The 13,402-nt window shown below is 37.9% G+C and overlaps 1 protein-coding gene across 1 annotated transcript in view; it reads right to left on the minus strand.

The window, feature by feature from the left end:
* ADAMTSL3 (ADAMTS like 3) overlaps positions 1–13,402 on the minus strand; it is a 376,368-nt gene that overhangs the window by 87,785 nt on the left and 275,181 nt on the right. Inside the window, 2 exon segments of the mRNA XM_089906711.1 lie at positions 3,029–3,208; positions 3,321–3,513. Coding sequence (XP_089762837.1) covers positions 3,029–3,208; positions 3,321–3,513 — 373 coding nt within the window.

Here is a 13,402-nt window from a genome sequence, read left to right on the forward strand (position 1 = left end):
ACTCTTATTCAACATAGTTTTGGAAGTTTTAGCCACAGCAATCAGAGAAGAAAAGGAATCCAAATCAGAAAAGAAGAATTAAAGCTGTCACTATTTGCAGATGACATGATACTATACATAGAGAATCCTAAAGATGCTACCAGAAAACTACTAGAGCTAATCAATGCATTTGGTAAAGTAGCAGGATACAAAATTAATGCACAGAAATCTCTGGCATTCCTATACACTAATGATGAAAAATCTGAAAGTGAAATCAAGCAAACACTCCCATTTACCATTGCAACAAAAAGAATAAAATGTCTAGGAATAAACCTACCTAAGGAGACAAAAGACCTGTATGCAGAAAATTATAAGACACTGATGAAAGAAATTAAAGATGATACAAATAGATGGAGAGATATACCATGTTCTTGGATTGGAAGAATCAACATTGTAAAAATGACTGTACTACCCAAAGCAATCTACGGATTCAATGCAATCCCTATCAAACTACCACTGGCATTTTTCACAGAACGAGAACAAAAAATTTCACAATTTGTATGGAAACACAAAAGACCCCGAATAGCCAAAGCAATCTTGAGAACAAAAAACGGAGCTGGAGCAATCAGGTTCCCTGACTTCAGACTACACTACAAAGCTACAGTAATCAAGACAGTATGGTACTGGCACAAGAACAGTAAGATAGATCAATGGAACAGGATAGAAAGCCCAGAGATAAACCCACGCATATATGGTCACCTTATCTTCGATAAAGGAGGCAGGACTGTACAGTGGAGAAAGGACAGCCTCTTCAATAAGTGGTGCTGGGAAAACTGGACAGGTACATGTAAAAGTATGAGATTAGATCACTCCCTAACACCATACACAAAAATAAGCTCAAAATGGATTAAAGACCTAAATGTAAGGCCAGAAACTATCAAACTCTTAGAGGTTAACATGGGCAGAACACTCTATGACATAAATCACAGCAAGATCCTTTTTGACCCACCTCTTAGAGAAATGGAAAAAAAAATAAACAAATGGGACCTAATGAAACTTCAAAGCTTTTGCACAGCAAAGGAAACCATAAACAAGACCAAAAGACAACCCCCAGAATGGGAGAAAATATTTGCAAATGGAGCAACAGACAAAGGATTAATCTCCAAAATGTATAAGCAGTTCATGCAGCTCAATAACAAAAAAACAAACAACCCAATCCAAAAATGGGCAGAAGACCTAAATAGACATTTCTCCAAAGAAGATATATAGACTGCCAACAAACACATGAAAGAATGCTCGACATCATTAATCATTAGAGAAATGCAAATCAAAACTACAATGAGATATCATCTCACACCGGTCAGAATGGCCATCATCAAAAAGTCTAGAAACAATAAATGCTGGAGAGGGTGTGGAGAAAAGGGAACACACTCTTGCACTGCTGGTGGGAATGTGCATTGGTACGGCCACTATGGAGAACAGTATGGAGGTTCCTTAAAAAACTACAAATAGAACTACCATATGACCCAGCAATCCCACTACTGGGCATATACCCTGAGAAAACCATAATTCAAAAAGAGTCATGTACCAAAATGTTCGTTGCAGCTCTATTTACAATAGCCCGGAGATGGAAACAACCTAAGTGTCCATCATCGGATGAATGGATAAAGAAGATTTGGCACATATATACAATGGAATATTACTCAGCCATAAAAAGAAACGAAATTGAGCTATTTGTAATGAAGTGGATAGACCTAGAGTCTATCATACAGAGTGAAGTAAGTCAGAAAGAGAAAGACAAATACTGTATGCTAACACATATATATGGAATTTAAGAAAAAAAAATGTCATGAAGAACCTAGGGGTAAGACAGGAATAAAGACACAGACCTACTAGAGAATGGACTTGAGGATATGGGGAGGGGGAAGGGTAAGCTGTGACAAAGCAAGAGAGAGGCACGGACATATATACACTACCAAACGTAAGGTAGATAGCTAGTGGGAAGCAGCCACATAGCACAGGGAGATCAGCTCGGTGCTTTGTGACCGCCTGGAGGGGTGGGATAGGGAGGGTGGGAGGGATGGAGACGAAGAGGGAAGAGATATGGGAACATATGTATATGTATAACTGATTCACTTTGTTATGAAGCAGAAACTAACACACCATTGTAAAGCAATTATACTCCAATAAAGATGTAAAAAAAAAGAATAAAGGGGGCTGGAATATGAGTCCCATCAGTTCAAGGAAAGCCCTGCGAGGTATTCTGGGGAACTGAAAGTTGATTTTTCCAACCTGTAGGAGGTGACTTGATGGACGCAGTGATGGGAATACTTTGAGGTGTTAGATGGTGTGGAGATGAGAGAGTGGTACAGAGGCCGGGAATCTGGTGGGCAGTGTAATATCAAAGAGAGAACCCTTGGGATAAGGTTAAAAGGCGTGGATTCTGCTCCTACCTTGCAGCTTATTTCAGCTATTTGGGTTTAATTTTCCCCACGTGAAAAATGAGGCATTGCTACTAGACTATAATAAGTCCTGGCAGCACTAAAATGATAGTTTGGAATTCTGCTTATTGCAATTAACGTGAACTTGAGAGGGTAAATGGTAAAATCAGCAATGGTATCAACGGAATGCAAAGGAAGTAAAGGTGTGGAAAATTTTCAGAAAGTTGAAATGTCAGGGTTTAATAAATAATTCTATATAAGGAGACCTAAGGCAGAGAAGAACCAAACCGATTTTGAGTTAATTCTGGGATACAATGACTTTGGTTCTTCCAAAAGAAAGAAGTAATGGGATTTGGTTTAGGAGAAACGTGTTGAGTACAGTTTAAGTAATATTGAGTAAAAACTGAAAACGGATCATTATGTGTAGGTCTGGACCAGGGCACTTACACAACCCAGAGAGTGAGTAAATGCCTCCTGAAATTTTGCACACTAGACATTCCACTCACCTCAAACTAGCCCCAGCTCTCATCTCAGGGAGGAAATATCGAAAGGCTGAAAAAAGGGAGGCGCAGAAAAGAAGGGACTGTAAAGTTTGCAATGGCCCTTACCTTTGACCAGTCTCCCATGGTTAGATGCGGAGGACAGTCTGTTCTGGCACAGGACTTATGAGAAGATGCCTTGGGTCCTTGACACAATTCATCTGAGAGACTCAGAAAGCTGCCATCCGTTAACAGCTGCTGACAGGTGACCCTGCGATTCTGAGTTCCCCCACCACAGGTCCTGGAACACTGAGAAGACAGAAGGAGGTGAGTCAACGGGCTTGGCCCTCTTCAACTTAGTGCAATGCAGGGCTCTTACAATCATCGGCCTGGCGGCCGTGGAGTCATCAGTCTACCATACCTGCTGCCATTCTTCAATATGCCAGCTAGGAGGGCAATCAAATTGATTGCATGCTTGTAAGGCATGGGGCTTCTCATCTTGGCATTCCTCAGGAGGGGAGGGGGATTCCCCAGGGTGCAGGCAGTACACTTCTCGGGTCTGGATTCCAACGCCACAGGTAGCTGAGCAGGGTCCCCAAGAGCCCGTGTGCCACCTGTACCAAAAAAACAAGTGGGCAACATTAACTGTCCAATGGACTCTGTGCAACAACCAGAGCATGGACAAGTTCCTCTCTGGACTTCCAGACTCCACCCGCCACATCCAGATCCTGGAGTCACAGCATCAACATATGCAATTCAAGTCCAGGAATACAATGTTTCCAGGCAAGAAGTGTCAGGAAAGGGTTTAAAGATTTTACCTGTTTGGGAAAGTCCAGAGTACATTTCTCCCCATCCTAACCTACCACCCTACAGCAATAATAAAATCTTAGTTTTGTTTTGAATAGAGCCCCAAGGCAAGGATGAATTATATAGGTGCCAAAAGAATTTTAAATGCTTAAAAGCACACTTCAGGAAATTTTCAGGGCACCTGGATTCATTATTTAGAATATCCCTAAGAACATTCTTTTATGTTAGGATTATAACATATATATATATATATGTGTGTGTGTATATATATATATGTATGTATATGAAATGTGATTCCTTTCCAGTAAGATCTTGGAAAAATCAGGTTTTCTCATGAAACATCTGTAAAAATTAAACCCCAGGGCAGCTGCTCATGATACATATTTCCAAGTTGCCTTCAAAAAGATTCTCTCAATTCACACTCTCACCAAAAGCAAGTGAGACGGCCTGGTTTCTTACAGCCACACCAACACTGGACAATATCATTTAAAAAAGTCTCCACCTGTCTGATGGGTAAAAAATTGTATACAATGATTATTTTAATTTGTGGATATTTAATTCTTAGCAATCATGAATTTTTAACTAGTTACTGTAAAGATACATCATGAGGAAAGAATTTTTAAATGATTAAAATGTACATTAATAAAAAAATGCTTGCTCCAGGGTAGTTTGTAACAGCAAAAAAATAATTAATTAATTAAATTTTACAAAGTGGAAGGAGGCCATCTAAACATTTAATAATAAAGGGCAAAATAAATAACTGTCTATTCATAAAGCACCATGCTAGCAGCCATTGAAAGTAAAGTAGATATATAGTTACTGACATGGAAATACATTCGTGTATTTTTATTAGAAAATAGGTCATAAAATTGCCATGCTATTTTATGCACTATAAACGCATGCAGAAAAAGAATATGGATAATTACACATTGAAATGTTAACAGTGATGATCTCTAAGTGATAGGATTTTTATTTTCTTTATTCTTGCTAGTATCTTTCTCCTGATTTTTCTTATAATAAACATTCATTATCAGAAAAAATAAGTTAGTTCTTTGAAAAATATTAGTGTTTATCTAAAGGTGATTTTTCAGTTTTTCTGACTTCTAACTTTCTATAATAAACATGTTTTACTTATGTGACTAAGAGAAAAAATGAAGAACAGTATTAAAGACAAATAGGGCAAAAAGAGTAAAATCTTAATTTATGAAGGCAAGAGTTCACATGATGATATAACAAATACGGAGACTGAATAACAAGCACAAATATGTATGAAATATGAGAGGTTAGATATAAGAAAAATGGAAAGATATGTAATAAAAAAATTTTAAGCTGTGAAATACTTCTCTAAGCTCCTGGCTTATCAAAAAGATGAATTTTAATAAGAACATAGAGAACTAAATAATACATTTGAAAATTTTGATGAAATACATGTTGTTAGGCAACTACAAAAAGTTCTATGCAAGAAAGGGACTAGAGCTTGCTAATTGTGCGACTGAGTGCCTACAAGTTTCTAAGAAACAAGTGAATTCCTATGTTATTTAAAATGTTCCAAAGTAAAGAAGAGGATTAAATATTTTAATGTATATTATGAAGCTCAGTAAAACCTGAGCACAAAATCTGACAAATGTATATAAAGAAAGTATTTTTTATGTATGGTTATGTATTCTGAATTCTAAATAAAAGAGAAATATAAATCCTAAGTAAAATGGAAGCAAGTCAATCAAAGGATTAAAATAATACACAGTACACGCTATGGACTGAATGTTTGTATCCCTCCCCAAATTCATATGTTGAATCCCTAACCTCCAATGTGACAGTGTTTGGAAATTAGGCCTTTAGGTCGAAATTAGGGTTAGGAGAGGCCATAAGGGTGGGGCCTTCCTGATGGGACTAGTGCCCTTGTAAGAAGATAAACCAGAGAGCTTGCTCTCTCTCTCTCTCTCTCTCTTTCTGCCATAAAAGGACACAGTGAGAAGGCAGCTGTCAGCAAGCTGGGAAGAGAGCTGTCATCAAACATGGTACCCTGCTGGCACCTTGATCTTAAAAGTTCTAGCCTCCAGAACTGTGAGAAAATAAACTTTTGTTCTTTAAGCCACCTAGTCTATCACATTTCTGACCACAGTGGAACTATATTAGATAATCTCCCAAATATTTAGAAATTATGCAATAACCTTTTAAATTACTCATGGGTCAAAGAAGAAATCACAATGAAAATTAGACAGTATTTTTAAATGTATGTTAAAAAACATGAAATGTCAAAATATGTGGGATGCAGCTAAAGCCATGATTAGAAGAAAATCAATGTCTTAAATGTACATATTAAAATGCAAGAAAGGCTGAAAACAATAATCTATTTCAAGAAGTTAAAAAAAACAGTATATTAGACCAAAAAAAGTAAAGGAGAGGAAACAAAAAAAGAGATGAGTACAGAAATGAGTAAACTAGAAAACAGAAGTTGGCTGTTCAAAAGACAAATAAAATTGATAAATTTATGGTGAACTATGAAGAACAAAAATAGAGACAGCATAAACATAAGGAATTTAAGGGGAATCTCAAAGGCATTAAAAATAATAAAAGTATGATAGGTGTAAAATGAAAAACATTATGTCAAACAATAAATAAATTTAAATAAATTTAAAAATTGGATTTTTTTAACTTTAGAATTAAAAAATTCAATTAACATGCAAAAAGACAAATGAATATATAAACCAGCATTTATACTCCTTTAGCACTTACCCTTAAATTGTAGCATATATCACTATAAATGCTGATAACAAAGTCTAGAGTTTCTTGGTATCTCTATTCCTTTTCTTGATCAAGATGAAAGGGCCTCTTGAACTACTCACATCTGTTACTGTTGTCTAGAATTCTGTTTCTCCTGACTTTTCCATACTTATTTTAATCATTCCTGTTTTGTTTTGTTTTTCCACGGGTTTGGTTGAGTTCATTATATTTTTTTATTCTGCTTTCTCCTCTGCTATCTTTTATCCTTAGAGTTACCCTTGGAAATTTAAAGGGCCTATTTAACATCTCTAGAGTTAATCAAAATTATTTCCATCTTCACAAATAGTACAAGGGGCTTAAATCACTTTAACTCCACAATCAACATTTGACCCAGTTTTACAACGCTTTGTTGTCCAATATCTATTTCAAATCCACATTCAGATATTATCATTGACTTGCACAGTCAGTGATTCTTTTTTAGATAGCTGTCTTTACAATGTACTTTGGTCAGTATTCATTCTTATATCTCAGACCGTCCCTCTAGGATCAGTTTTCTGCTTAATAAACACATTTTTAAAAAATTATCTTTAGTGAAAGTTTGCTGATAGTAAAGTCTCCTGGTTTTGCTCACCTAAAATTTCTAACATAATAGTAGTTAACATTTATCGATCACTTACCATGGGCCAAGCTCTTTTTAGAGTACTTTACATGTATTAACACACTTAATCCTCACATCACCTGTAAGGCCACGGTTTGCTGACCCCATTACAATCTGAAAATATCCTTGTTTCATCTTTGAAATACTGTTCACTAAGTATGTGATTCCAGGCTGACAGTTATTTCCTCTGAACCATCTGAAGATAATATTCCATTATTACTAATGAGAAGAATACTGTCAGTTTTTGCTGTTCCTCTTATACATCTCTTCTCTCTGATTGCTTCTGAAATATTTTCTTTGTCTTTGGAGTTCCAAGGCTTCCCAACCATGTGTCTAGATGTGTATCTCTTTTTTATTTTTCCTGCTTGGGATCTGTTGTAACTCCAGATTCTCAGGATTCATATTTTTCATTAACTCCAAAATATTCTCAGCCATTATCTCTTTGAATATTACCTGCTCTCTTTTTGCAGCTTCATTTAGATACATACCTTCTCAATATATCCTCTGTATTTCTTATCTCCAGTGCATATTTTACATACCTCGTTTGCTCTCTGTGTTTGTTTTTTTTTTTTTGCGGCACACGGGCCTCTCACTGTTGTGGCCTCTCCCGTTGCGGAGCACAGGCTCCGGACGCGCAGGCTCAGCGGCCATGGCTCACGGGCCCAGCCGCTCCGCGGCATGTGGGATCTTCCCGGACCGGGGCACGAACCCGTGTCCCCTGCATTGGCAGGTGGACTCTCAACCACTGCGCCACCAGGGAAGCCCCTCTCTGTGCTTTTTTCCAGGTAATTTCTTCAGATCTCTCTTCTACTTCACCTGTTTGCCCCATTCCATAACTTTTAAATGTCAGTGATTTTATATTTAACCTCTAGATATTCTATTAGGTTGAACCATATGAATTTGCCAATATTTGACCATTTTTAACCAATGAAATTTAAGTTTTATATGGTTCAACCTAATATTTGGTTCTTTAAAAAAACTGTCCAAGTATTTTTGATAGGTTGTTCCTAGCTTAGGTTTTCATTTCCAGTTTTATACCTTTAAGTATTTTAAACAAACTTATTTTATATTCTGTATCTGATAATTCCAACTATCTGATGCTCTGTGTATCTGATTCCCCACTGATTCTCCCATGTTGTTTATTCCTGAGTATTTTGATTTTTGGTTATGAGGTCATTCCTATTAGGTCTTGGTGGGAATTTTAAGTTCTAGGTGGAATTACATCATTCCTCTACACAGAATTTGCATTACGTCTGTCAAAACCAATGGGAATTAATTTTTCAGATCACATAGTCGGATGGATATAACCCCCCCTCCTGCATAAAGGGCTGTTGGTAGCTGTCCCCAGGGAGGTACTAACTTTTATACTGGGTTACCACTCTAGATTCATGCCTCAGCTTCGTTTTGGCTACTGAGGATTTCCCCTACTTTCTTACAAGCTTAATTCTACATTTCAAGTTATTTTTACATATTCTACCTAGTATTTTAGGAGCTTTAACAAAAGGGCATTCAGGATATCTAGTCCATCACAAGGCTAAAAATGGACACCCACATTCATATACTTGAAAGTTTAGCAAGTTTAGCTCTAGGATGATCATGACTTTCCCTGAGTTCTCTAAATATGTTATTCCTTTGTTTTCTGGAAACTCCACTTGTTAATAAGTTCTTGGGGTTAATATGTCTTTCATGTCTTATAGCTTTTAAGAATTTCTTGTCATCCTTGATTTTCTGCAGTCTCACTATGCCCTATCAAAGTGGGGATTTGTTTTCCCTTATTTCTCTTGATACTAGAAGTATTTTTTCCTGAGTTTTAGTCAACAGTTTAATATCTTGCTTCTCTGCCATGATTTCCCTATTTCTGCACTTTCTTCTCTTTTCCCCAAATCATCAACCTCCTGTGGTTTGATTCATTTGACACCCTCAGCACTACCTTCAAGTCACCAACTCTTTCAATTGTCTATAGCTTATTCTTTTATTTCATTGACTGTTTTTCATTTCTAGGTTTTCTAATGCTTTCTTTATAATACACATCTATTCTTACCACATTCCTGCCTATTTCTATTTCAAAATTTCTAGTCCTTTACATGGATATTATTAGTTATTTCTCCAAAGATCCCAATAATACTTAGTTTAAAGTATTTTCAGATTGTTCTTATATTTTAATTTCTTCTGGAGTGAATTCATCTTTCAACTATTGAATCTGTGGGCTATCTTCATAAGTATTAGATTTTTTTACATGCTTTGGAACTTCATTTTGCAGCCTCAACTGGAAGAGGGTATTCTCTCCCTCCACCTCCTTCAATCCTTTTCTCTGTCTCTTAACCCTTCCTGTCTCAGTTTTGTTTGCCTCCATTTAGCCCTCCAGGGTCTCCAGTCTAGAACGAGGTCTTATATGGACAACGTGGCACAGAAGCACTATAAGGACACTGACGATCCAACCACCGAGCCAACAGGTAATCTGGGGCGGTATCTGGTCCCAGGCCTCTATCTGTGTTTGTCCTTCCTCTTCACAAGTGAGCAGCCTCAGGTAAACAATGGCTTCAGGCTGTGATTAGCAGCAGCTTTTTTTCTTTTTTTTCACAAAGAAACAAAGAACATGGGTCCCTTCCCACGAATTAAAAGGAAGATGTTAAGTCCCTGCTATCCACAGGATTGGATATAATTGGAAGTATATAAGTTAACCTATTAATTAGCCTATTAATATCTAAATTTCCAGGAGCTTTAGAGGTGAGGGAAATCACCAATAGTAGATATATAGGTCATACTTTGAAGACAATCAGACTACATGGCTAAATAATTAGAAGGCTTTTGTCACACTATTAAAACAACTCAGCTTAACTATGTAAGTTATTTGAAGGTACTTCAGGATGATCAGTCTTTCAAGAAAGTATGTAACTAGAAGAATCAATTAGTGCCATAAGGAAGCAGAAGTGGAACCATTTTTATTCAAGAAATGGATAACAGTTTCTTATTAACAGACAGTGAACTAAACACAGAATTTTTTTTTTAATTCAAGAACTGGGTAACAAGTCGGTACAGAAACACATTACTCTTGCCTCCTGTTTCCCTACTTCCCTGTCTAGCTGTGTTGAATCCTGTCATAGAAGAAGGCTCTTCTTGGACTAGTGGGACCATTAAGTAACCCCGCATGTTTCTATGAACCGCTGGCTCTCTCTTGGAAAAAGCAAACTCCATAAATAGCAGACACTCAGCAGTTATAGGATAGACCAAGGGGAGTAACCCCATAAAAGCAAATAAATATATAACACCCCACCTTGGAGAGTTCAGGCTAATACATCAAATACATTTGCCTTTGGGTAAATAAAGATCTGCTGACTGTCCAATCCAATCTCACTGGTAAGTTTCACCCTGCGGTAATATTTTACTGCTATTGCCCTTGGAGTCAGTAAATATTTGTATGTAAATATTGTGCAACACCCTGTTCCTGTTATTCCTACACCACTGGTTTCTAGAACCTAAAAACATTTTTGTAGGATTACCTTTATTTTGGCATCAACCCTTTGTCTCTGCTGTTTTTTTTCCAATAGGACTCTCAACCTTCAAAAAATTTATTAAATTTGCAACTTCAAAATGAGGAATACGATTTCTCTTCACATAAAAGCAGACCCTTAATTTTGCAAAGTGGCCAAGATATATTGTGTGTTGCCTTAGTCCTAGCGTGAAAGCTCTGTGAGCAAGATGCTGCTGAAGAAGACACTGTGCTGGATCTCTCGCCGAGGCTGAGGGAAGGAAGGGATCCTGCACGTGGGTTGGTGCGTGAATAAACCAGCGTGCTTCCATCAGCAGCCTTAAGAAACAGTTTCTAGACTTGTTGTCAAATCTTGCCCTGATTGGTAAGCCAAGGAAGGACAGCTCTGCAACACAAACTCAACCCTGCCTTGGCCTCCTGGGCAGGTCAAGCAAAGGCTGTTATTCTTAGAACTAAAACAAACCCTGAGCATTTCAAACAACTCATGAGTAGATATGAGGATAATTGCAAAAACACTAGGCAGAGTCCTAGCAATGTGAGTGAAAAATGCAACCTGAAAGCATGACTCAACAATGAAAGACTAGAGCTGAAAGGGACCTTGGTGATCATAAAGTCTGACACTTTTCGTCAACATTCAGATTGAGAAACTAGGCCCAGAGAGCTAAGGGACATGTCTGAAATGCCTTGATGGAGGTAGAACTAGGGCTCTATCCCGTTCCCCTGACCCATTCCCACTTCTCTCTGGATTATTAAGACTTACCCCTATCAAGTATCTAAGGTTAGGGTCCCATTTCACATTGTTGGACCTCATTATACCAGTGAGAAGTGAGCCACTGCTTACTTTTATAGGAGAGTATTAGTTTATTTCCTGGAGGAGGGCTCCAGGCAGAGGGCATGGTATGTGCAAAGGCCCAGAAGCCATAAATGAGTATGAACATGGGTCATAGTGAATAATTTAGTGTGGCTGCTGGGCAAGTTCCTCAGCGTGAGCACCCCTGTGTGTGTGTGTGTGTGTGTGTGTGTGTGTGTGTGTGTAGCGTGTGATGAGGTGAGAGTGGTCATGACAGCAAATGTGGTTCAAGAACCTAAAACCAGGGTAACAAAGACTTTATTTGCTGTTACGGGTTGAACTCTTTTCTTCAAAAAGATGTTGAAGTCCTAACTGCTAGTGCCTAGAAATGTGACTTTATTTGGAAATAGGGTCTTTATAGATGATCAAGTTAGGATGAGGTCATTAGATATTGGGCCCTGATCCAATATGAGTAGTGACCTTATAAAAGGGAAATTTCGATGCAGAGACATACAGAGGGAAGAGGATATGAAAACACATGAGGAATGCCATCCACAAGCTAAGGAACGCTCAAGCTACCAGAAGTTAGGAGAGAGGCACAGAACAGGTTTTCCCTCACAGCCCTCTGAAGGAACCAACCCTGCCAAAACACCTTGTTTATGGACTTCTAGTCTCCAGATTGGTGAGACAATAAACTTCTATTGTTTTAGCCACTTAGTTTGTGGTACTTTGTTATGGCAGCCCAAGTTAACAAATACCTATGCCAAAGTAAAGAATGTGGATTTTCCACAGGTAAAGGGAAGTCATTGAATGGTTTTTTGTGGAAGTTCACACGGTCATTCTACAATTTAGAAGGATCTTTCATAGTCACATGTGTGCATATGGATCAGGGAAACATTAGAAGCAGGAGTTATTTAGGAACTAAGAAACCGTTCCGTCAAAACATCTGAATCAAGGTAGTTAGGAATGGATAGGGCCTGGGAATTATCATACTAAGACAAATATCAAATGATATCACTTATATGTGGAATCTAAAATATGGTACAAATCAACATATATATGAAACAAAAACAGACTCACAGACATAGAGAACAGACTTGTGGTTGCCAAGAGGGAGGGGTTTGGGGAGGGAAGTATTGGGAGCTTGGGATTAGCAGATGCAAACTATTATATATAGGATGGATAAACAACAAGGTCCTACTGTACAGCACAGGGGTCTATATTCAATATCCTGTGATAAACCATAATGAAAAAAACATGAAAAAGAATATATATATATATACGTATAACTGAGTCACTTTGCTGTACAGAAGAAATTAACACAACATTGTAAATTAACTATACTTCAATAAAATTTAAAAACAAAACAAAAACACCTCTGCAAAACCCTGGAGCACAGAGGGGCATGATTTGGGAAGCAGTATTTTTGAAGGATGCTCTGAGCATTTCTGGAACAGACAGCAGAGGTGCAATGATATTCATGACTACAAATCTAAAGGCAGAGTCAACATCTTGATGAAGAATATTTGCGGCACTATATAAGCAGTAAAAAGGAAATGACAAGCTAAGGAAAAACTATTGCAGGTTCACATGGAAGCAGGCTTTAAATGGGGGATACTCAAGTGGAATTGTGGCAGGTTGGGTACCTCATTTAAGGACATTTATTAAAAATTTGTAATTGATCTCATCATCTCTGTCACTATGCTCCCCATTTCAGGGTTTGAGCAGTCTTTTAAAAATGTGACTTTATCATTTCATTGTTTAAAGCCTCCAATGGCTCCCCACTGATTCTCTGGATCACATCTAAATGCCTACCATGGCCCTGCCGTGTCTGATCTCATCTCAGGATACACTGACTTCCTTTCTGTCCAGTTTCCTGACCACACCAACTTCCTCCTTTCCTCGGGGTCTTTGCACATGCTGTTCCTTCTGCCTAGAACACTCCTTCCTCTACACTTCCCCTGGCCAACTTCTACTCCTCTTTCACATCTCAACTCACATAGAACTTCCTCAGAAAGGCCTCCTCTGACCACC

This window comes from Delphinapterus leucas, chromosome 2, assembly GCF_059928025.1.
Source record: "Delphinapterus leucas isolate spDelLeu-1000000601 "Yukka" chromosome 2, BTC_Dleu_Yukka2, whole genome shotgun sequence".
Classification (NCBI taxonomy): Eukaryota; Metazoa; Chordata; class Mammalia; order Artiodactyla; family Monodontidae; genus Delphinapterus; species Delphinapterus leucas.